General features: G+C 35.0%; 2 protein-coding genes across 2 annotated transcripts; one reads left to right on the top strand and one right to left on the bottom strand.

Annotated features, from left to right (window-relative positions):
- Positions 1 to 1,270: 1,270 nt before the first annotated feature.
- LOC107939394 (abscisic acid receptor PYL4) lies at positions 1,271 to 2,172 on the bottom strand. The gene has a single exon (XM_016872724.2). The coding sequence runs from the start codon at positions 2,043 to 2,045 to the stop codon at positions 1,383 to 1,385; it is 663 nt and encodes a 220-aa protein (XP_016728213.1). The 5' UTR covers positions 2,046 to 2,172; the 3' UTR covers positions 1,271 to 1,382.
- A 6,615-nt stretch (positions 2,173 to 8,787) lies between these two features.
- On the top strand, positions 8,788 to 11,593 carry LOC107939398 (cation/H(+) antiporter 15). Its single transcript, XM_041078650.1, has 3 exons — positions 8,788 to 9,006; positions 9,072 to 10,067; positions 10,451 to 11,593. The coding sequence occupies exons 1-3, from the start codon at positions 8,788 to 8,790 to the stop codon at positions 11,591 to 11,593; spliced, it is 2,358 nt and encodes a 785-aa protein (XP_040934584.1).
- Positions 11,594 to 24,415: the final 12,822 nt, after the last annotated feature.

The following is a 24,415-nucleotide window of genomic DNA, read 5'->3' as shown; positions in this document are numbered from 1 at the left end:
TTGCAATCCAACTTGCAAAACCTCGTCCCTTGCTCAACAACATATATATATATATATGTACCAGATGAATATATAAATAAAGAAAAGGGGGAGAATATATAATTAGAAAAAAGGGGCTAGGTTAACATCAACTTGCATGCTTTTCTCTATATAAAAGTCTTAATTAAGTTGCAATTTGCAAAGCAGCTGTTGATTCTTTGTCTCTTAGAAAACATCTGTATTGTTGATTTTAAGAATCCTATTAGGATTTTATTTACATAAACATTAATAAAAGATGGTTAAATTAATCCTATTAGTTTTATTGTTAAAGTTGTGTGATCCTAATTTTTTCTTTTATTAGATTTTGATTATAGTAGGATTGTTTAGTTCTTAAATAGATGTAATCGAGCTCCTCTTGTATTGGTGTGTTTTCAACTTAGTGAATTTTTTCTTCTCTGCTTGTAGTTTTCCCGATAAGGGTTTTTCACATAAAATCTATGTGTTCTTAATTTTCGTTTTTATTGCTTTCTGATCATTCTACTGCCATTATCGACGTTTATTATAACATTTATCAAATTCAAGAAGAGGCAATATATGGATTAAAATCTATTATTGTTCACTGCGTAAAATAAAAAATTAATAATATGAAATTTACTGGTAATATTTATAAAATTATACACGGTCAGAAACCCATTTTGTATGAACAAAAACCACTTTAGGACATCTTTTATATGAATAATTAGATTATAACACATTCATAGTGTGGGTAAAAATGAATTACGTAACATGATAAAAATGCTATCACGATAATATTTATTATTTTATAAAAAGAAATAATTTTTTGATAATTTTTTAAGATGGATGGTGATACTAATTCACTTAACCCTCTATATACAATAATGTATTCAACTCTCACCCTCTTTCTTCTAAACATGTTCTACACAACAAACTTCAAATAAAACCTATAAAAGCTATATATATACATATATATATAATCTCACATGCCATTCATTAAACCTGAATTATATAAGAATAATGTAGTCGTACGACATAAAACTATATAGTACAAGGTGGGTTAATTTATCTTAATTTCCATGGAGGAGAAAAAAAGGTACATTATGTACTAATATGGGTAAATTAGCAAATTGGAACCACATTCAATGCATATTGTTGTGATGTATTAATTATAAATTTAGTCAAATATATATATTTATGAAAGATAGGTAATTTATATAGAATTTACAAGGGAAATATACTCAATAATTGCATAGGGAAATGAAATGAAAATTAATTGTCATCATCCAAGCCAAAATTTCTTCATATATATGTATGTATGTATGTATGTCTGTATGTATGATTATATGTTGAAACAAAGAGAAATATGTTTTCTTTTTGTTGAATGATTATGGGGATGATGAATATTTTTCTTTTTTAGCCGAATTTGCGGCCATTTGAGCCAAAGATCGAAGGTTACAACTTACAATCATATCAACAAAAGTGCATGTATCTTCTTTAGTATTACCCGACGGTACATCAACGACGTACGACTCAACGGCAACCGTCCCTTTACCGTCTGTAGAAGCGTGTAAGGTGGTGACCGACTTATAATTTCTTAACCGATGATCGCCTCCAACCACGCTGAAGCTAAGCACGTGACGTTCATCATCAAGGATCTCAAGCCTCTCTGTGCTAGAAGCGGCGGGGAGGCCGGATATCACGTGGACTTCGCGGAGGGTTCCCACGTCACCGTCCCCGACTATAACGTGGCAACTCTTGACGAAATTTTTGTAAGCTTGAGGGTTATCGAATCTGCGAACCAAAGACCAAACCGTCTCGATCGGGGCTTCGATGGGTTGAACCACCGCGGAACAACATTGGTTCGGTCCACGGGTGTGTACGTGGTACAACGAGACCGCGTCAGGTAGGGAGACGCCGCATGGAAGAGGGGAACACCTTGTGAGTGTGGTGGTGGGTAAGGGTTGAGGTTGTTTGTGGTGGTGGTGGTGGTGGTGGCTGCTGCCGAGGGTGGTGGCGGTGGAGCGGTGGAGTTGCAAAGGGGAAGGCATGTTTTTCTTTTTTTGTGGTATGCTTGTGAGTTTGAGATATTTGAAAATTTAAAGGAAAATTTCCACTTTAGATTTTAAGGGTTTTATTTTATTTATTTATTTTCGGTATTCTCGTATGCAAATGTAACAGCTTACGCTGGACAACGCAAGTGGATGCCCAAGTTGTAGTTCCTTTGGGCTTTGTTAACATATATTTACCCTTTAATTTTATATAAACTACAAGATTGCCATTTCTTATTTATTTATTTTTATTACTTAATGTTGGGGTAAACTATATTGGCAGTCATCCAATTATTAGAATATTTCTTTTTTAGCCACTCCATTATGAAAATTTACAAAAAGTGGTCATCTAATTATTCGATTTCTTTTTTTTTTGGTAACCCGTCGTTAAATGACTAATGGAAAGTTGACATGGTAACTTTTAAAATTAGCATAATAACAATTTTAACTCTCAACATTTATACATTGTGAAAATTTAGTCTTGATTCTAAAAAAATGAATGTTGTGTAATTTTATCGTTTTGTAATTTTGCTTTTCTTTTTGACTCTTTCTGAAATTGTCTTTGCGTTTGATTCAATGGAAAAATGAACAACAACAAGAAGAAGAAGAAGAAATAAAATGACCCAAATTTTGAAAAATAGCCGATTCAATTTCTTGCAAATAAAAAAAATCCACTTCGTTAATTCAACCCAATTGTAAGTCTAATAGCTTTAAGAAAAATTAGTTTGTGCTTGGTTGGGTGGAAAAGTCGAAAGAAAATAAATTTTGAGTGTGCCTTGTTGGGCAGAAAAGTGAGAGGAAAGAAAATACGAGAGATGATCATTTTCCATCTTAATGCATAAAAATCAAATCTTCCAAATTGGAATGATAAGAGGAGAGAAAATGAAAGAGATGTGCATGTTTGTTCAAAATTATGCATTTTTCAAATGTTTTATTTTCTTTCATTACATTTTTAACCTCTACCAAGCACACCTATAGAAAGAAAATTTATGTTTTTCATCCTTCTAGTTTTCTATCATTTCATTTTTTTCATTCTTCCAATTTTCTTTCCACTCTACCAAGCAAAGCCCCAAACTTTGATTTACTTCATCAATGGCAACCGGCTCAAAGCTAACAAAAAATGAATTAAGTGTCATTGAGGAATATCAAGTTTTTAATCATTTGAAGTATAAGGAAAGCAATGTATTCCAGGATTGTCTAGTTTGAAAATAAACATATTTTTAAAAATACATTTTTATTTCTAACTTATACATTGTGTATTGAAATATATTTTCATGTAAAAAAAGATAAAATTAGATAATGTGTAAACATTGAGGGCTAATTTTATTCTTATGTCAATATTAAAGGCTGACACGTCATCTTTCTGTTACCCATTTAATGGCAAGTGACTAAAAAGGAAAAAAAATGAAATAGTCAGGTGACCATTTTATAATTTTTTATAGGTGAGCGATAAAAAATAAATACTTACTGATAGTTGGATGACTACAACTATAGTTTACCCTTGATATTAATACCAACTCCTTTTGAGTCGAGTTATAAAAACTCAATTTCTGTTCGATTAATTCTTAAATTGAGTCTTGTGAATGAACAAAATAGAAAGAGCTTCATTTCCTTTTGGGTCTTAATTATTTTATATAAACTATAACATTATCATCATTTTATTAATTAATTATTTTTAATAATTAATATTAATACCAGCCCCTTTTGGGTCAATTCTAAGAAGCTTGATATGCTTTCAGCAAGGTCTTGAGATTTGTATACAAAGAAAATAGAGGTCTAAAGTGCTTTGTCCCCCATTTAGGATCTAACCTAGGAACTTTACATTCAATTTTATTGATACAGTACTGAATTCTGAGTGTCTTGCACAAAAAAGAAGAAGTTAATAACATATGTGGATGAGTGGGTGTATATAAATATCCTAAGAGTAGAGATGTTTATAAGTTGGATTGGATCGGATCGAGTTTGGGTTAATCTTAAACATGGTGTAACTATTATACATAATTATTTAAGTTTGATTTGTTGTAAAATATGAGCCTTGGAGTCAAAATTAAATTTTAATTTTTAATAACTTATATTTTATAATTTTGAAAGGATTAAATCAAATTTTTATCCTTTTTAGGGGGCTACAGTGTACTTTTTCTTTACCAATTTAAAATTTTAAAAATTTTAAAAAGCATAAATGTAAAGTTTTCATTTTAGGGGACACCTGAACCTTTGTCAACCCCCTAAATATGCCATTGGCCTTAAATTTTATCTAAATCTATTCATATTTACAAATAACTAATTTAAACTTACTTACCCATATTATCTTTTATTTTAAATATATAATTATTTTATTTAACATTTAGTAATTATATATATTTTACTACCATTATACAATATTTTTTTATTAAGTTTCTAAACTTAAACAAGTTAATATGTTTTTGCTAATATTTACATTATAGTGTCGTATATTTAATTTTTCATATCATATAAATTAATAATATACATATATAAAAGAAAAAAATTTAGCATATTGTAAACTTGAAAATGGGTGGGGTCAAGCTAAGTTCGGGCTTTAAATATTGGAGTTTAAGTTTAATTCATATTCTAAACAGATTTTTTGCTTAATTTTTTTTTGTTTAAATCCTTTAAATTTTTGAACGAGCCTTTCAGCTTGGATAAATGACTTAGCCTTTGAACAAACCTAGTTACGAGATTTTAAAAGCCAGTTGATATTCTATAATTTAAATGTATATAGATGCATATTAAATTTATAATATTAATAATGTGAAATTATTAATTTAGCGTCTCTATTATGCTAAAATTCAGGATGTTGTTCCAATATTTTAATTTGATATGATTTGGTTTCTCTACGATAAAAGTACCACAAAACCTCCTGTACTATATATTGGATTGTATTTCAGCTCTTCTACTAAAAAAATAGACAAATTAGCCCATATACGTTAGATGACTGAGCAAAAAGGCCCATTCGTTACAATTTGATGTTTATATATAAGGTATAATAATAAATTTATCACTCAATTTTTATACATTTATTCAATTTGACCCCTTTTATTGGAAGTAAATTAGAAAATTTTGAAACTAATAAGGCTAAAGGGTCAAAAGGGCCTTAGTAACAAATTAAAAGAAAATAAATTAAGCCCTTTTAAAATTTAAAAATTATTAAAAAATAAAAATAGAAAATAAAATTTATGAAAAAAGTTATAAAATTTTAAAATTATAATTTTTTAATTAAAAAAATAATACTAACCCAATAAAAGAGTGGGGGTCAATTTTTTTAAAAGTCATTGGGCTGGTATTGTTATTTTTTTAATTTTTTACATTTTTAAAAATAATTTTTAAAATTTAAAAGGACTTAATTTATTTTTTTAATTTGTTACTAAGGCCTTTTTGACCCATTAGCTTTATTAGTTTCAAAAATTTATAATTTACTACCAATAAAAGAGTAGGGGTTAAAATCAAATTGAATAAATTTGTAAATGTTGAGGGCTAAATTTGTTATTATATCTTATATATAAACACCAAATTTTAACAAATCAGTTGTTTTGCTCACTCATCTAATTTTAAAATTTTATTTTATGTTTCTAGATTATCCTTAACGAAATCAACTCAATTAACTTATATTTAATAATTATTTACGAAACTTAAATTTCGTTTGATTATATGATCTCAAATCTTCCATGCTAAGCTAAAAGCAAATAAAAACCCTTGTAATTAATTCTTCTATCGGGTAAAGAAGTAATGAAAAGAAAAGTTTTTGTTTGGCATGGAAGATAAAATTAATTGATTTAAATAATTGCAACGATTTTTTTTGTTTTTACTTTTAACTTAACATGGAGGATTCAAGATTATAATCAAAAGAAATTGGAGTATTTTAATTTGGAAATATAAAATAAAATTTTAAATTTTACAAGGAGATTAAACTAATTAATTTAATTAGTTTCGATATTTTAGTAAAAAATTGATTGACACTATCAAGGCATAAATTTTTAATAATTTATTTAATTAAATTTTCAATATTGAAAAAATTCAAAACTTTCGACAAAGGAATAAATAAGTACAACTTGACAAATTTTTTAATGTATTCTTTTAGTTTCTACCACTTTTTCACTTTAATGCTTAATGTTTTTTTACCCTGATCAATATGTGATCAAAATGAAAGTATAAACATAATGTGGTATGTACAGTAAACCATTGTTAAAGATTTAACGCTTGAGTGACTAAAATGAAAACACCTTAAAAGTCGAGTGACTAAATTTCAAGGATTTCATTTTGGGTGACTAAAATGAAAACGTCCTAAAAATTGAGTGACCCACCTAGCTAGTTTACCCTTTTTTTTATTACTTGCACTTAAAGTTAAAGGCTTCTATAAGTAATTATTAAAAAATATGGCTTGGTCAAAAGAAAAAAAAAACATATGACTTAGTCAGATTTTTAAGAAATATACTAAAACCTTATTTAATAAATTATCCTAAAACCTTTGAATGGAAAAAGTAATATTGTAATAAGTTCTTAATAATAGTAAATTCTTTTATCATATAATAATAGTTACCTAAATCTGAATTATTTTCATTATTTATGGCAATATTGTCATATTCACATTGACTAATCCTTACAATTTGCAAGATTGCCACTTTCTTTCTTTGGTCAAATTCTACTATTAGTCCTTGTACTATGTATACGTTATGGGTTTTGTCTCTATACTCTAGTTTAGTTAATTTTAGTCCGAAATGGTCAATTTTAGTCTTTGTACTTTTTGAATCTTGAAATTTTAGTCCTGAAAAAATTGGTAGCAATTACGTTTTTTTAGATCAAATTCTGTTATTAGTCCTGTAGTATACGTAGTTGTGGATTTAGTTTCTGTACTTTTTAAATTTTAGTCATAACTTAAACAGTACTTCTTAAACCTATTAACTGAAATGACCTATCTTTTATGAGTATTATGTGACAATAATAAGTCTATATGACATTACACGTGATAATATGTCTATTACATAAGATTTTAGAAATAGAAAATTTAACTTAACAAATTTAATGACTACCGTTTAGCCAGAACTAAAATATTCAAATTCAAAATCTAATGAAATTAAAAATGACCAATTTAAAGTACATAGACTAAATTTATAACTTATAAATAATACAGGGATTAATGGTAGAATTTGACATTTTCTTTCTATCCTTAATATTTAATATTAATAAGAAATAAGAATGAGGTTTTTTTTTAACATTAATTTCATTATAGGTCCTTATCATACATGTTCTTTTTGATATAATACCTAGAATTACTCATAATCCCTCCTTAACTCTTAAATAGGAAGATAATTTACTTCAACGCACTTGACCCACGTCCTCTTAAACCCTTATAATTATGAATAGTTGATATTCTATAACATAATATTAGTTAATTTGATTTTTTTTAAAAAAGAAAAAAAAAAGTAGTTGTTAGTTTAAGTACCAAAATTGAAAATTTATAATTAAATTTAATTAGGGTAAACTACACTAGTAGCCACTCAACTATTAGTAATTCTTTTTGTCGTCCAACTATGAAAAATTACAAAATGCTCACTCAAGTATTCAATTTTTTTTTGGTCACCAACTGGCTAACACTAGCTGCTTTTAAAATTGACATAATAGAACTTTTAACCCTCAACATTTATAAGTGTTGCCAATTTGGTCTTGATTCTAAAAAAATAACCCTCAATATTTACACATTGTGTAATTTGGTCTTTTTTATCTTTTACAGTTTTGTTTTTCTTTGTGACATTAAGGTTGATTTTAAAAGAATGAGAAAATATGAAAATTATTTTCTTTGATTTTTGAGTGTTTCTATTTTTTTGTATATTTTCAATCAAATTTAGTTGATAAATTTATTTTTTTCTAACTTTTTAGGTGAAAGAGTCACAAAGAAAAGCAAAACTACAAAAAACACCAAATTACACAATGTTTTTTAGAATCAAGACAAAATTGAATAGTGGGATGACCATTTTGTAACCAAAAAAGAATTTTCCTAATAGTTGAGTGATTATTTTGTAACTTTTCATAGTTACGTGACTAAAAAAGAAAATAATCTAGACTTTAACAATTAATCAGTCAATTTATTATGATAAATTCAATGTTTTCAGAATCAAATGAGACGTAGCAATTAAACCGGTTAGATTAGAAATTTATTGTTATATATGTTTGGGATATACTGATTCGCACAAAGATATTAAACTAGTCTTTAAATGGAGAAATTATTTTATGAACCTTTTCTACCACATCATCCATGATCCCATCCAATTAAAAGAAGACACTTCATTTCCTAAAAATTAACAATATTAACAATTGGACTTGAATTATGAAATCTGAAAAGTAGAAAGACTAAATTCCTAGAAATACACATACAGGGACTAAATTCTTAATTTTCAAAAAATGTAACCTTACATAAATACTCCAACTTCATCCTTTTTATTATTAAAATTGAAAATAATAAAATAATGAAGAGGTTAAAGAATAGAAATATAGAATATTTGTTAATGTGAAGGTTGGATTATGTTACAAGACAATTAATTAATGTTTTGTTTTAGAAGGACAACCAAAACCAAACCTAAATGAACTAAAAAACACAACAGGTGTCCTAGTAACAAACTACAAGTTTAACCAACATTAGTTTGATTAATTACATCTTAATTATAATAATCAAGTTCCTGTCATTATGTTCTTTACGCATTCCCTTCGAAACATAATTCGAAGGGAAAAAATGGCTTCAACTACATCAAACGCAACGCCGGTTAGCTCTACAGTATGCGTCTTCTTGAATAAAAACCTGCATTACAATAGCATGTTTTGGAAAGAAAACCCTTTAAACCACATCTTCCCTGTCTTAATGCTTCAAGTCATCTTGTCTGTAGTTGTCTTTCGGGTCATCCATGTTATTCTTAGACCATTGAAACAACCTAAACTTGTCTGCCATCTCTTGGTAAGTTTCTAATTTCTTTTCATGTTATTATGTTTATCATGTTCTTATATGGGTTTTTATTACAGGCTGGTGTGATTTTAGGACCTTCTGTTCTTGGTCGTAACAAAACATACATGGAAAACATGTTTCCAGCAAAAGAAGAGGTGGTAATTGCAACAATGTCACAGTTGGCGTCTAATTTATATACTTTTATCGTATGTATTAAAATGGATACAATAATGTTAACAAAAGCAGCCAAACATACATGGAAACTTGGTATATGTTGTCTTGCTTTTCCTATTGTACTCATTGTTTCGGTTGATATTGCGAAACAACGTTTCTTCCCCGGTTTAAACGCCGGAAATCCGTTTCCGGTCCAATTCAGCGTCGTCTCGTCGTTGAGTTATTTCATCGTTGTTACGCGTGCTTTAGACGAACTCAATCTTTTAAGTTCCGAGCTAGGACGAATTTCTTCGTCTATTACGATGCTTAACGAGATGGTTTCAGCCGCTTTCGTTATCATCGGGGTCGCTACGGTACAAAAAGAAGCTAAATCCGCTTTCCTTGCCATCCTTTCGTTATGTTCGTTTATAGTGTTTGCGCTCTTCGTGGCACGACCGGTGTTATATTGGGTTATCAAACAAACACCTAAAGGGAAACCTGTGAAGGAATCTTATGTCGTAGCGATATTACTGTCGACTTTTGTAATGGGAGTGACCACGGACGCTATAGGAGCGTCGTTTGGTGGGGCGTTTATGGTAATGGGATTTATTACACCAGACGGACCGCCGCTCGGGACGACGATTATACGGAAAAGCGAACTAATTCTTTACGAGTTTTTTCTTCCATTGTTCTTCGTTCGGATCGGATATTTCACCGATTTATCGGCAATAAAAAATTGGGGGGAATGTGCGACTTTTGCAACAATCGTTATCGTGGGATACATAGGAAGGCTAATCGCATGTCTTCTGTTTGCTTCATCTATGAATTTGAGGAAAAGCACTGCCGTTTTGCTTAGCCTTGTTTTGAGCTTACAAGGAATTGTTGAATTAATTCAATCCATTCAATGGAAACACCTACAGGTCAGATTTTTCTTCTTTTCTTTCCCTCTTTTTGTTTAAAATATATTGTTAGTCCCTGTACTTTGATAAAATTTAGATTTAATCCTTAAAAAGGTTAAAAACTAAGTCTAATCATTTAAATTGTAAATATTTTTTATCAAAATTTGTCAGTTTGACATTAATGGTGAAGCTAGAATTTTTTCTTGAAAGGGCCAAAGTAAAATATAAATGTTTGGGAAGCTAAAATAATTTTTTTTCTAAAGGGGCTCTAAAGCAATTTTTAATATAGGGGATTAATTTTTAAAGTTTTTAAAGTACATGGACTAACCACAAATTTACCCTTTTTCTTTCTTTTTTAAAATTTTTATTACTAATAATAATGGTTGGTGTTTGTGTATATACAGCTAATAGATGATCAAACATATGCAACATCTGTGGTTAGCATCATTGTGGTAAATGCCATTATAACCCCAATAATAGAAATCTTATACAAACCGGCGGTGGAAAATTTCGATATGCTCCGACTAGGCACGAGGTCGCTCGGGACAACATCGAACGTCGGCGAGTTACGTATCATTACATGCATTCAAGATGAAGACAATGTCCCAAGCATCATTAGCCTACTTGAAGCATTGAACCCACAAGAAATTAGTCCCGTATGTGCCTATGTGATCCATCTTGTCGCGGTAGCTAGCCAAAGTGTTCCAACATTAGCCCCTTACAAAAACCACTTACGGGAATTCGTCCGACCGAGTGTCTCCGACAATATCATCCGAGCTTTCCTTAACTACTCTGAACACTCGAAAGGACCTGTTCAGATTCAGCCCTTTCAAATGATTTCGCCATATAAGTACATGCACCAACCGATTACTAGGCTCTCCCAAAGAATACATGCACCACTAATTATAGTACCATTTTTTAAAAGCGAAGAAGCACATAACATTGACGGTACGTTGCGGATTTTCAATACTAACATCCAAGCCACGGCGAAATGTACGGTGGGGTTACTTGTTGACCGTGGGCTAAGGAGCTCGATTATAACCACTTTTTCCTACAACATGGTGGTGATTTTCATTGGCGGAGGCGACGATCGAGAGGCTTTAGCGTTGGCGAGTCGCGCTTCGTGTCAACCGAATGTTTCAATTACCGTCTTTAGGATTAATTTAAGAGGGACTTATACATTAGAAGATCAAATAGAAAAAGAAGCGGATAACACTTTGTTTAGAGATTTTGAAGCTATGAATGTAAACAATGGTCGTGTTGAGTGCGTTGAATGGATGGCGGATGATGTCGAGGATGTAATGAAAGCACTTCGGTCATTAAAAAGTGGATATGATCTTGTTGTTGTAGGGAAACACCATGCGAGCCCGGAGTTACAAGCGTTGGAGAGTTGGGTGCAATATTTGGAGCTCGGGGTTATTGGCGATGCCATAGCAACGTTGGATTTCTCCGGGGGGAAGATGTCGGTTTTAGTGTTGGAACATCATCATCATCATGATGATAACAATCGAAAATTTGATAATTGTAGTTACTTTTCTTTTACCTAGGTAAGTTGTTTTTCCAGTGTTTGGATCAATTTAGGGTTTTACTTAAATATAAGCTTGGTCAAATAGGATTGATCTTAGACCATAATACGAATTAATACACGTTTAATTATATAAAAAATAACAAGCTCTCTACTTTTTTTCGATTTAATTTTAACTTGGTTAATTTTGTTATTGTTGCAATAATTAGAAATTTATGATTTCAAAGAGGTTACAAGACTAATTTACCTAAAAAGGTCCATTTCTAAGTATATTTACGGAAATGGGCCAATTTCTGCATTATTTACCTGAAATGGCCGATTTTGATAAAACGCGTCCACGTAGGAGGGTTTAAAAGTAAATTTCTAGCAAATCGCGATTCTGGAATTCATAAATATTCTTTTCTAGAGAGTACAATATGCCTTATTATTACACTCAACACTTTAATATTTATTTACTTTTTTTAAAGGGTTATCTAAATAAGTTAAATTAGTTTAAGTATGGCACAACCATAATGTATTTAGAATTATAAGAAATTGATATAAATATTAAATACGTATTCAATTGAAATGGTAAAAACGAGAGAGTAGAGTTCGTGGTTTTATTCTGAATTCCATCATGGGTATGTATTTTTTAGAATTTATATAAAAACATAAAAATATCCCTTGTACAAACCCAATTTCTGCCCGGCCCACTAACAAAAGAACCCAATACCCACAAACCCAATAACCCACCTAAACACTAACCCATACCAACAGACCCAATTACAAGGCCCAGTGGCCCAAAATTTTAAAATCATTTCAGAAAACCTAATCCCCCTAACCCTAGCCGCCTCTTCTGATCTTTCTGCTACTACTGCCGCCATCACCTACCCTCTGCCACCGCCACTGTTTCGCCCACTTGCACCACCTGCTCCACCTGCAAAACAAAGGAGAACACGCAAGCAAAGAAGGACAAAACAGTAGAAACAATAATAAAATAAATTGTGTAAAAATGGCTATATAAAGGCCATTCAAACGAATTGTAAGGGGTTCGGCCCCTCTTTCACTATTTCAAGAAATAAAAAGGGCAAAGAAAACGGATTCAAGAAATTTTTCTTTTGGTATAAACTCTATTTTCTTTTATTTATATTTTTCTCTTTATTTTTCTTCCATCCGAAACTGTTTGATTCTTTATTCTTATTTTTATTTTTCTTTTATTTTTAAAACATATATATATATATATATAAATATAATATATAGATTTTAAAATAAAAAATAATACCTTTTTTGAATTTTCCGGCCACCGTGTACGGTGGCCGGCGCGACGACGGAGCGGCGGCGACGTGGTGGCCAAGTTCGTCGGATTCTGGGGAGAGTAAGGGAGGAAGAGAGAGAATTTTTGGGTTTTTTTTCTGAAAAGAGGGGGAGAAAATGAATTTTTTTGGAAATTTTTTTGAATATATAGGCGTGTGAAACGACGCCGTTTTGGCCCAGCTCCATAACGCCCAAAACGACGTCGTTTTGCTTTGGATCGGATCGACCCGACCCATTACCAGGAGGATCCGCGTGTTTTCTTTGCGGAGGGGCTAATTGCTCGTTTAGCCCCTCCGTAGTTTTAATTATTTTTAATTTAATCCTTTTTTAATTTTTGCAAATTGGCCCATTAATTTAGTTTGTTTTTCGATTTGGTCCTTCGACCATCTGCGCCCTCCTCCCTGGAACGGCGTCGTTTTGACATTGAGGGTTTAATTACCCTTTCGGTCCCCTTTTTTACGCGCGCTTGCAATTAGGTCCCTCCGCCTTTTTATTTTTAAATTGGCCTAGAAACTTTGTTTTATTTCGATTTAAGTCCCTTTTAATCATGTTTTTTCCTTTTTGCTCATTTATTTATTTATTATTATTATTATATTATTATTATTTATATATATGTGCTTATATACTATAATATATATGTCTAAAATTATTACGAATCTATATATTTATAAACTTTAATATATATCTAATAATAATATTATATTATATATATTCAATATTTTTTATATCTATCCTGCTTTTTATTTATTTAATATCTATATATTTATATACATATACTACATAATATTTATACCTACGCATATACAATATAATACACGTGCATACGAATATTTTATTTTTATTTTATGAGCATTTCTATTTCCTTATTTATGTATATATATGTATTTTATAATTATATATACTTCTTTTTTGTATTTAACTTTATGTTTTTACCCCGTATAATTTGTTTCTAACATACATACATATATATATCACCATTTTATTCATTATTATAATTATCATTTCATGTTGATTTATTTATTTATCTACATGTTCGTTATTATTTGCTTAAATGTCTTTATTCTTGTTTGTTTATTTTTTATTTTTGTTGACTTTTTATTATTTACCATGCATAAAAATGTAATTTGCTTTCACTATGATTTTGTGTTTTATCTTACTTGAAGTAACAATTTTTTTAAATGGCATTTCGTGTTTGGATTCGAGAAAATCGTGCCCTAACTTACTGGGTTTCGATTTTCTCGATGAATCTAAATACACGAATCTTTTCAAAATCAAGTTTTAAATGATCTCGAAATTTAAAAAAGGGGTCGCATCCTAACTTACTGGTTATGATCTCATTTTTAAATTCGAGATGGCTAAAATTTCTTAAATAAACTTTTTCATTCGCGTATCGAGAATTTGAGATATTGTATTCTAACTTACTGAATATGATTCTTTTTCTCGAATAACGTGAAATATCCTCCTTTTCTTGAAAATTTTTAACATTTTAATAAAAGGATCGTATTTTTAAAATTCTTTTAAATTCTCAATTTTTGACATTAAGACATTAAGTAATCAACTAGGTACCAATTTTGGGCGTATCGAGGGTGCTAATCCTTCCTCGTGCGTAACCGACTCCCGAACCCGTTTTCTAAATTTCGTGGACCAAAACCGTTGTTTTAATAAAATCAAACCGTTTATTAAAAACAACCATTTTTCGAGGTAATCCAATCACACCTCATAAAAAAGGATTGGTGGCGACTCCCATTTTTGTTTTCATTTTCCAAAACCCAAGACCCGTTTTTCATCAAAAATGGTGTCAACAGCTTGGCGACTCCACTGGGGACACCGATAAGTGGGTCAAGCCACGTGGTGACTACTTTTTGTCTTTTGTCAGAAATTGAAAATTCGGTTTAAAATTACGATCCTTTCATCGCATTTTATCTGTCTTTATCATAATCATCATCATTGGGGTTTATAATTGCTCTGTTTGTTTAAATTTTGGTATCTTTCCGCATTGCATTGCATGACCGTTGGTCACACCTTTTTAAGTGGGAGTGAGAAGCTACGCCTTTGTGAGGTTTTCACCTCCGCATGGGATAGTGAATCGCTTTCGGGATATATCCGTACCTATGTCTTCGTGAGATTTTCATCTCCGCATGGCCATAGGGAAATGTTTCCCCCTGAATCGAACTCGGTCCGTATGAGCCTATAATGGGTGAGGATCAAGGAATCTGCTGGTTCAGGTACCCTACTTTAGAACCAAACCACATGTAATGAGCCATAGGAACTGACCTAGGTAGAGCTACTCCAATTTTTAGTGCTTACCTAAATGAATGTTGTATTTATTGTCGCTTATTTTAAATCTTATTCTGTGTTTAATGCTAATTTACTTTGTTTGTGATTGCATGGCATCTTCATTCTAAAAGAGGTGTCGATTTACGTTCAGTTTCTTGGTAGAAAGCTTATCATGGAAAAGGGGTTTGTTGATAAAGTAGAGGATAATGCGGCTGTGCGAATATGGGCTGAAACGACACAACGAGAGAAAGGCGATAGTCTTACCGAAGGGTACGTGTCAGAATTGTGGGATTTTACCCGTATCAGTGTAATCCAGAATGACCTTCGAGAAATGAAAGAAGTCTGGGATCAATGGGATGTCGAGGCCAAGCAGCTGTTCTATTGTAACTACGGTGACCTACCTTATCTGCTTAGTGTCAAAGTGGACAAGTATTTATTCCGAGCCCTTGCTCAGTTTTGGAATCCTGCCTACAGTTGTTTCACTTTTGGGAAGGTAGATTTGACGCCTACTGTGGAGGAGTATACGACCTTGCTTCGGTGCCCAAAGATTCAAGTCGACAAGGCTTATTCCAGAGCTGCTTGTGTCCCTCCGTTGTTAAAGAAATTAATGAACATCACTGGGATGAGCAAGCAGTGGGTCGCTGCCCGGATCCAACAGAAGGGCGACAGTAAATGTGTTCATTGGAAAAGTTTGCGAGATTTGGTGCTTGTACATCCTGACTTAAAGAAAAGGGTCGATGTCTTCGCTTTAGGTATCTATGGACTAGTGGTTTTCCCCAAAGCTTTAGGACACATAGACGAGGCTGTATCTGATTTGTTTGATCGGCTTAGTAAAGGGGTTACACCGGTTCCGGCAATACTCGCTGAAACTTTTAGATCCTTGAATGCGTGTCGAAAAGCAGGGGAGGGAAGGTTTATTGGATGCGCGCAGCTCTTATTGGCATGGTTCCATAGTCACTTCTGGAAAGTCGAAAAGGTCTCTTATCGGGTATTCTCTGATAGCTACTCCCCTCTAAGAGAATTGGTGGCCACGCAAAGACGGGATGATATTTCAGAAGAAAAATGGATAGAGATACTCCAGAATCTCCGGGATGAAGATATTGAATGGAGGGCTCCTTGGTTAATTCCTGATGAGATATTGTACCGATGTGGAGATTTTGAATGGGTTCCGCTGCTCGGGATATGGGGATCTATCGGATATGCTCCTCTACTCGTATCAAGACAGTATAGATCACGACAATTCATACCAGCAACGCAGGGGTTGGCCTATTGTGATTTTTCCTATAGGGAAGACAATTACAAGAAGAAGGTTCGAGAAATATCTAGTGCCTGGAACCAGACTCGTCGAGTGAAGATCTTAGCCGTGGGTCCGACAATTACCCCCGAGTATAGTCAGTGGCGTGATCAAAAGATCAACGACAACATCCCGGCGTCAAATTCAGAAACTGCTCGATCTTTAGAGGAACACTTACAAGTTTTGCCTTCTGAGATAGAAATCATCAAACAAGAATTTGAAAAAAGGAGTTTAGAATTGGGGAAGAAGATAGAACAACTAGAGGAAGAAAAAATGCAGTTAGGACTGGATGTGGACATTCAAATATTAGAGGCCGATAAATTGAGAAAAGGAAAGAACAAAGCAGAAGAAGATTTGGACAGCCTGAAGACAGATTACAAGAAGTTGTGTAGGTCGGTAAGAGCTGCTGGCTTGGGTAAAACGCCAGAACAATGGCGACAAGAAATTCAGGAGGAAAAGACGAAAGCTAATCAATGGGAAAAGAAATTTCAAGATACCCGGGCTCGAGAAGTCGCCTTGGGAAAGAGTCTACTAGTTTGCCAAGACGAGAAGACGGAGTTGAAGGTCCGGATAACTGAACTAGAAAGATCGCTTCACCAGTACTGTAATCGTAATGCTAGGTTGAATTAAGGGCGAGCTTAGACAAAATTGAAGAATTAAAAAGACAAATAGGAGGGCTAAAGAATGCATTGCAAAATAGTGAAATCCGGATAGAGCTTCTGGAAGAAAATAATGAGCAGTGGCAAAGACAATTCCGTCGGTCTCAAGAGCAGATTAGAGAAAGAGATTATATTATGGGAGAGGCGGTGACTCAAGTGCGCGAAGTAGCTGATCATCTGCAAACTCTAGCGGTTCAGGCTGATCTCTTAAGTTTGAAGTATGAGTCAGAGTCGGACAGGGGCCGAGAATTAGCTTGGCTTCTTAGAAAGGTTAAGGCTTTGAGTGTAAGGGCAAAGCCATATATGTAGTCTATTTTATGTAAAGAAACTCTTTATCTAGTAAAGTTTTCTAATGAAGTTGAATTAGAATCAGTGCCTCTTTTTCTTTGCATTCTTTTCATGCATTGCATCACATCATATGCATTAATGACCATTAAAAACCTAATCGAATAAAATCATTTCAGTTAACCTAGAAAACCAACAAAGTTACGGCACCCGAGCTAAGACAAAAATTATGGACCAAAGGTTGGAGAAGCTAGAGCGACTTCAAAGAGAAATGCAAGACCAGTTGCAGGCGCAAATGAAAGAGCAAATAGAAAAGATTCTGCGTGACATGGTGCAAAAGATGGAGGAGTCCCAAAATGATCTGGTGGCTAAGATGACGCAATTATTGAAGGGAGTAGATAAGGGTAAAGGTCCTGTGATTGTTAGTGAAGAAGAAAACAATGGTGAACCACTTTATCCTCCAGGTTTCACGCCTCCGCATGCGCAAGTACAGACTGAGCTGCATCCGCGGAGACCCTCTGTGTCGGTTAGGCCTCAGCAGTTCCAAGGCGATGCTTCAATCCCAATGAATTTTCAACTCGGAGCGGGCTTTAATCCCGGTGATAGCCCGAATAATATTGCTGTCCCAGATCTTGACGAGATGGTTGAAAAGGACAAGGCGAAGGAGGAATTTCCAAAACAATTTGAGGAGAAATGGAAATGGATAGAAGAGAAGTTTAGGGCAATAGAAAGCATCGAAAGCTATGGAATAGATGCAAAGGATTTGAGCTTGGTTCCGGACTTGGTGCTCCCTTACAAATTTAAGATGCCGGAATTCGAGAAATACAACGGGACTAGTTGCCCAGGATCCCATATTACTATGTTTTGTAGAAGAATGACGGGGCATATTAATAATGATCAATTATTAATACATTGCTTTCAGGAAAGTCTTACGGGAGCGGCGTCAAAGTGGTACAATCAGCTGAGCCGAGCTAAAATTGCTACTTGGAGGGATTTAGCACAGGCTTTCCTGAGACAATACAATCATGTCTCAGAAATGATGCCTGACAGGATAACTCTGCAAAATTTAGAGAAGAAATCGAACGAAAGCTTCAGACAATATGCGCAGAGGTGGCGAGAGGTGGCGGTTCAGGTGCAACCACCGCTTTTGGAAAAGGAGATGACGACGCTTTTTATTAATACTTTGAAAGCCCCGTTCATCACTCACATGTTGGGAAGCGCTTCAAAAAATTTCTCGGATATAATCATGAATGGTGAAATGATTGAGCATGCCATTAAAAGTGGAAAAATAGATGGAGGAGAAAATAATAGGAGGGTACCCCCGAGGAAAAGAGAAAATGAAGTGAATAATGTGAATGCTTATGGTAGGTCAATTACCGTGAATCAACCAAAGAAAGTGGTTGCTAATCAACAGGGATCATCAAGACAAGAGTCGGGAGCTAGGCAAACTACTGAAAAGCCCCAATTCACGCCAATCCCGATGTCATACAAGAAGTTGTATCAGACTTTATTCGATGCACATGTTGTTGCTCCTCGTTACTTGAGTCCTCTACAACCCCCGTATCCAAAATGGTATGATACGAACGCGCAATGTGATTATCATACGGGAATTTCTGGGCACTCGATAGAAAATTGTACTGCCTTCAAGAAGGTAGTAGAAGGACTTATGAATTTAGGTGTTGTCAAACTTGACGACTCACCTAACGGAAAGAATCCGTTACCTAATCACGCAGATAATGGGGTGAATATGGTTAGCGAAGGTACGGGAGAAGAAGTCAAGACTAACATTGCTGAAGTAAAAACTCCATTGAAACGGGTCTGGAAAGAAATGGCGAAAAGAGGTTTGGTTATTTCAGATTCTGAGGAAGGGCATGAGATGGGAAATTATTGTGAATTTCACCATAAAACAGGGCACGAAATCCAAGAATGTGAAGGATTCAAGGCTTTGGTTCAAAGTATGATGGATAACAAGGAGATGAGGTTTTACGAAGATGAGAAAGAAATGAGGAGCATATGCGCGACAGAGTTGGGAACAAAGGCTCCAAAAATAAATCATCCTGTGGTCATTATCTCACTCCCTAAGGGTAATGAGGTTAGGGCTCAGGTAACACCGAAAATTGTAATCCAGAAACCATCAAATTTCTCTTATAGGGATAACAAAATGGTGCCGTGGAATTACGGGTGTAATGTGACCATTTTGGGAAAAGAAGCAGAAAGAAATCAGGAAATAGGCTCTTACACGCGCAATGGAAAAAGATATGACGCTCAAGCAGAGTCGTCCAGGGAAGAGAATTGGAAGAAAGAACAGAGGAAAGGGAAAGCAGTAGAAGTTGAACCATTGGTAAATGAACCAATAAAAGAAGAGGAGGCAAAGGAGTTTTTGAAGTTTTTGAAACACAGTGAATACAGTGTTGTGGAGCAACTGCACAAACAGCCAGCCCGCATTTCTGTATTAGCTTTACTCCTAAACTCAGAAGTACATCGGAATGCACTTTTAAAGGTGCTAAACGAAACATATGTGGCTGACGATATTTCGGTAAACAAGCTGGATCGGTTGATCAACAATATTGGTGCTGACAATTTTATCTTCTTCAATGATGATGAAATACCATCCGGAGGAAGAGGTTCTACTAAAGCCCTGCATGTTACTGTCCGATGCAAAGGGTACACACTCCCGGGGGCTTGGTTGATAATGGATCTGCACTAAATGTATTGCCTTTGTCCACTCTTAGTCGATTACCAATAGACAGTTCGCACATGAAAGCATGCCAGAGCATAGTAAGGGCATTTGATGGAACAAAAAAGGAGGTTATGGGGAGAATTGAGGTACCATTAAGGATTGGCCCAGTCACTTATGAGGTGGATTTCTTGGTAATGGATATTAAACCCTCCTACAACTGTCTATTGGGGAGACCGTGGATACACTCAGCAGGGGCAGTACCTTCATCATTACATCAGAAGGTGAAGTTGGTATCGGAGGATCGGTTGGTAACAATAGATGCAGAGGAGGATATTATCGCAATGATGACTAGCGATGCACCTTATGTGGACATCAACGATGAGGCACTAGAATGTTCTTTTCGGTCGTTAGAATTTGTGAACGCGATGTTTATTGCGGAGGGAAATAGAATTCCAGCACCGAAAATATCCAGGACCACTGAGATGGGATTGCGATTGATGGTAGGAAGAGAAGCCTTACCCGGGAAAGGATTGGGAAAATATCTTCAGGGAAGGATTGAGGCACCAATGCCGAAGGAAAAGTTTGATAGATTTGGTTTAGGGTACAAGCCAGACATGAAGCAGAAGAAGAAAGAAGTAGAAAGAGACAAGAGAGAAGAAGGGCGCGTTTGAATGGACATGAAGCTAAGTGTGAGCCTTTAACCTTTCCCCACATATCTACATCTTTGTGTCGGGAGGATTTATTCATTCTGAATGTGGAGTGTCCGGTAGCGGCATGGGAGGAATGTTGGAAAATGTTTATACCAACGCCATAGAAGCAACGGAAAGGAGGGCTTTGTTGGAGATCTGCCCTTATGAGCCTGGAAGCGAGCTAAACAATTGGACTGCTGAAGAAATCCCTGTAGTCTTTAGGGCTTATTCAGAGTAATGCTCAAAACATTCCTGTTGTTTGTTGGCCTAGAAACGATATGAAATCTTTGTGAAATAGGCATTGGGCTAAATATCATTATTTTAATGAAATACGTGTCTACGTTCATCTCGATCATCACTTTTTTTTCTTTTATATTTTTCATTTGGTTGATTGTCTTACAATAATTCTTTCATTTGTAATTCTTTGCACAAACATATTCATAAATTTATATTCTTGGTATATTCTTTGATATGCCCTCATAGGTCTTCAGATATCAATGACAGAGTGACGCTGCCTCAAACACGGAGCCTATTTTGAGCAAGAAGTGTGTTCAGAGGGATCCCACGACTTTGAAAATGACGAAGATTATGATGCATCTCCGGACTTGTTAAGAATGATGGAACAAGAGGATAAGCATATCCTACCTCATAGGGAATCGTTAGAAATAGTGAGCCTAGAGGATGGAAAGGAGGTGAAAATTGGAACTGAAATCACCGCAAAGACAAGCAAGACCTCATTAATTTGCTCCGAGAGTTCAAGGATGTTTTCGCGTGGTCGTACCAAGATATGCCTGGGCTAAGTACTAACATTGTGGTGCATCGTCTGCCCATAAAGGAGGATTGTAAACCCGTTCAACAGAAGCTCAGGAGAATGAGACCTGACTTGTGTTGAAAATAAGAGAAGAAGTCAAAAGACAATTCGACGCTGGATTCTTACAAGAGTCAAGTATTCGGATTGGGTAGCCAACATCGTCCCTGTTCCCAAAAAAGATGGAAAGGTACGAATGTGTTGGATTATAGGGATTTGAACAAGGCTAGTCCAAAGGACAACTTTCCACTGCCTCACATTGATACTTTGGTAGATAACACGGCGGGCTATTCATTGTTTTCTTTCATGGACGTTTCTCTGGATACAATCAAATAAAGATGCATCCTGGAGACATGAGGAAACCACATTCATTACCTTATGGGGAACATTCTGTTACAAGGTAATGCCCTTCGGATTAAGAATGCGGGAGCAACATATCAAAGAGCTATGGTGACTTTGTTTCACGACATGATGCACAAGGAGATCGAAGTCTATGTTGACGATATGATCGCGAAGTCTAGAACGGAAGAAGAGCATGTTCAGGTCTTGAAAAGGTTATTTTTGAGATTAAAGAAATTTCAGCTCAAGCTTAACCCAGCCAAATGCACGTTTGGAGCCAGATCAGGGAAGTTATTAGGCTTCATAGTTAGCAAAAAGGGGATCGAGGTTGACCCAGACAAAGTAAAGGCAATACGAGATTTACCTCCCCGCGCACTCAGAAGGAGGTTCGAGGTTTCCTAGGGAGGCTGAATTACATTGCTCGGTTCATCTCACAACTGACAGAGAAATGTGATCCAGTATTCCGGCTCTTAAGAAACATAATCCGGGCGAATGGGATGAAGAGTGTCAGAGGGCTTCGATAAGATAAAGCAGTACTTGGCTAATACTCCAGTCTTATCACCTCCAAGTCCAGATAGGCCATTGATATTGTATCTAACAGTGTTGGAGAATTCCATGGGATGCGTATTGGGCCAACATGATGAGACGGGAAAGAAAGAAAGGGCAATATACTATCTCAGTAAGAAATTTACCGATTGCGAAATGAGGTACTCATTAATTGAGAAGTTGTGTTGTGCTCTAATCTGGGCAACCCGAAGACTGAGGCAGTATATGTTGTATCACACGACTTGGCTGATTTCAAAGTTAGATCCTTTAAAATATATGATGGAATCGACTGCTTTGAACGGGAGAATGGCTAGATGGCAGATCTTGCTCTCAGAATTTGATATAGTATATGTCAGTCAGAAGGCCATAAAGGGAAGTGCAATAGCCGATTTCCTAGCTAGTAGAGCCTTGAGGACTATGAATCTTTGAATTTCGATTTTCCAAACGAGGACTTGATGTATGTGGCGAATACTGAAGAAAATCCTCAAATGGATCACGTATGGAAGTTAAATTTTGATGGAGCTTCAAATGCTACGGGTAATGGAGTTGGGGCAGTTTTGGTATCCCCAAGTGGAGATCATTATCCTGTTGCTAGCAAGTTGGACTTCGATTGTACAAATAACATGGCAGAATATGAAGCATGTATTATGGGCATTCGTGCAGCTATTGAACGGAACATCAAAGTACTGAGAGTATACGGGGATTCAGCGTTGGTGATATACCAACTCAAAGGGGAGTGGGAGACTAGAGATCCTAAGCTAATCGTTATAGAAAACTAGTTCTTGAATTGGCTGAGGAGTTTGACGATATCACCTTCTATTACCTCCCACGGGAGGAAACCAAATGGCTGATGCATTAGCTACTCTAGCTTCGATGATTCAGGTGAATAGACTTGAGGCAATGAGGCCTGTTCAGATGAGTATCTCTGAGACCCCGGCTAATTGCTGCAATATTGAGGAGGAGGGAAAAGATGATTGTCCTTGGTATCAGAGTATCCTACAATATGTGAAGAATCGGGAATACCCTGATCAAGCGACAGAGAATGACAAAAGAACTCTGAGAAAGATAGCCATTGAATATGTCTTAGATGGAGAAGTGTTATATAAAAGAAGGAATGATCAAGTACTGTTAAGATGTGTGGATGCTGTGGAAGCCAAGAAAATTTGGAAGAAGTCCATGAGGGTATTTGTGGGACGCACGCCAGTGGTTTCACGATGGCCAGACAGATCATGAGATTTGGGTACTATTGGCCCACCATGGAAGGAGATTGTATTGATCATGCCAGGAAGTGCCACAAATGCCAAATTTACGGAGACAAAATACACGCGCCTCCTTCACCTCTTCACGTCATGACCTCTCCTTGGCGTTTTCCATGTGGGGTATGGATGTTATTGGGCAATATCACCAAAGGCTTCTAATGGGCATCGCTTCATCTTCGTAGTAATTGATTACTTTACCAAGTGGTGGAGCTGTTCATATGCAAATGTCACAAAAGCAGTAGTCAGCAAATTCTTGAAGAAGGAGATCATTTGTCGATATGGAATGCCTGAGAGGATCATATCCGACAATGCGATGAACTTGAATAATAGCACAATAGCTGAAGTTTGTAGCAAATTTAAATTAAGCATCATAACTCATCGCCGTATCGTCCAAAATGAATGGTGCAGTGGAGGCGGCCAATAAAAACATTAAAGGATTGTGGGGAAATGACTGAAACCTACAAGGATTGGCATGAGAAATTATCATTTGCTCTCCTTGCCTATCGAACATCTGTTAGAACTTCTACTGGGGCAACGCCTTTTCTCTGGTTTATGGAATGGAGGCAGTATTACCATTGAAGTTGAAATCCCTTCTCTACGAGTGTTATCTGAGTTACAGTTGGATAAAGCCGATTGGATCCAATCTCGGTACGATCAGTTGAACCTAATAGAAGAAAGAGGCTAAGAGCTATTCACATGGCAATATCAGACGATG

This window comes from Gossypium hirsutum, chromosome A10, assembly GCF_007990345.1.
Source record: "Gossypium hirsutum isolate 1008001.06 chromosome A10, Gossypium_hirsutum_v2.1, whole genome shotgun sequence".
Classification (NCBI taxonomy): domain Eukaryota; kingdom Viridiplantae; phylum Streptophyta; class Magnoliopsida; order Malvales; family Malvaceae; genus Gossypium; species Gossypium hirsutum.
Note: the sequence above shows the minus strand (reverse complement) of the source record. Positions and strands in the feature narration are given on the sequence as shown.

What these genes read in the sequence shown, in the direction of transcription:
- LOC107939394 (XM_016872724.2), bottom strand. Translation starts at nt 2,045, where the DNA reads ATGCCTTCCCCTTTGCAACTCCACCGCTCCACCGCCACCACCCTCGGC.
- LOC107939398 (XM_041078650.1), top strand. Translation starts at nt 8,788, where the DNA reads ATGGCTTCAACTACATCAAACGCAACGCCGGTTAGCTCTACAGTATGC. An exon ending in AACTTGTCTGCCATCTCTTG is followed by an intron (nt 9,007 to 9,071) that starts GTAAGTTTCTAA and finishes TTTTTATTACAG; the next exon opens with GCTGGTGTGATTTTAGGACC. An exon ending in TTCAATGGAAACACCTACAG is followed by an intron (nt 10,068 to 10,450) that starts GTCAGATTTTTC and finishes GTGTATATACAG; the next exon opens with CTAATAGATGATCAAACATA.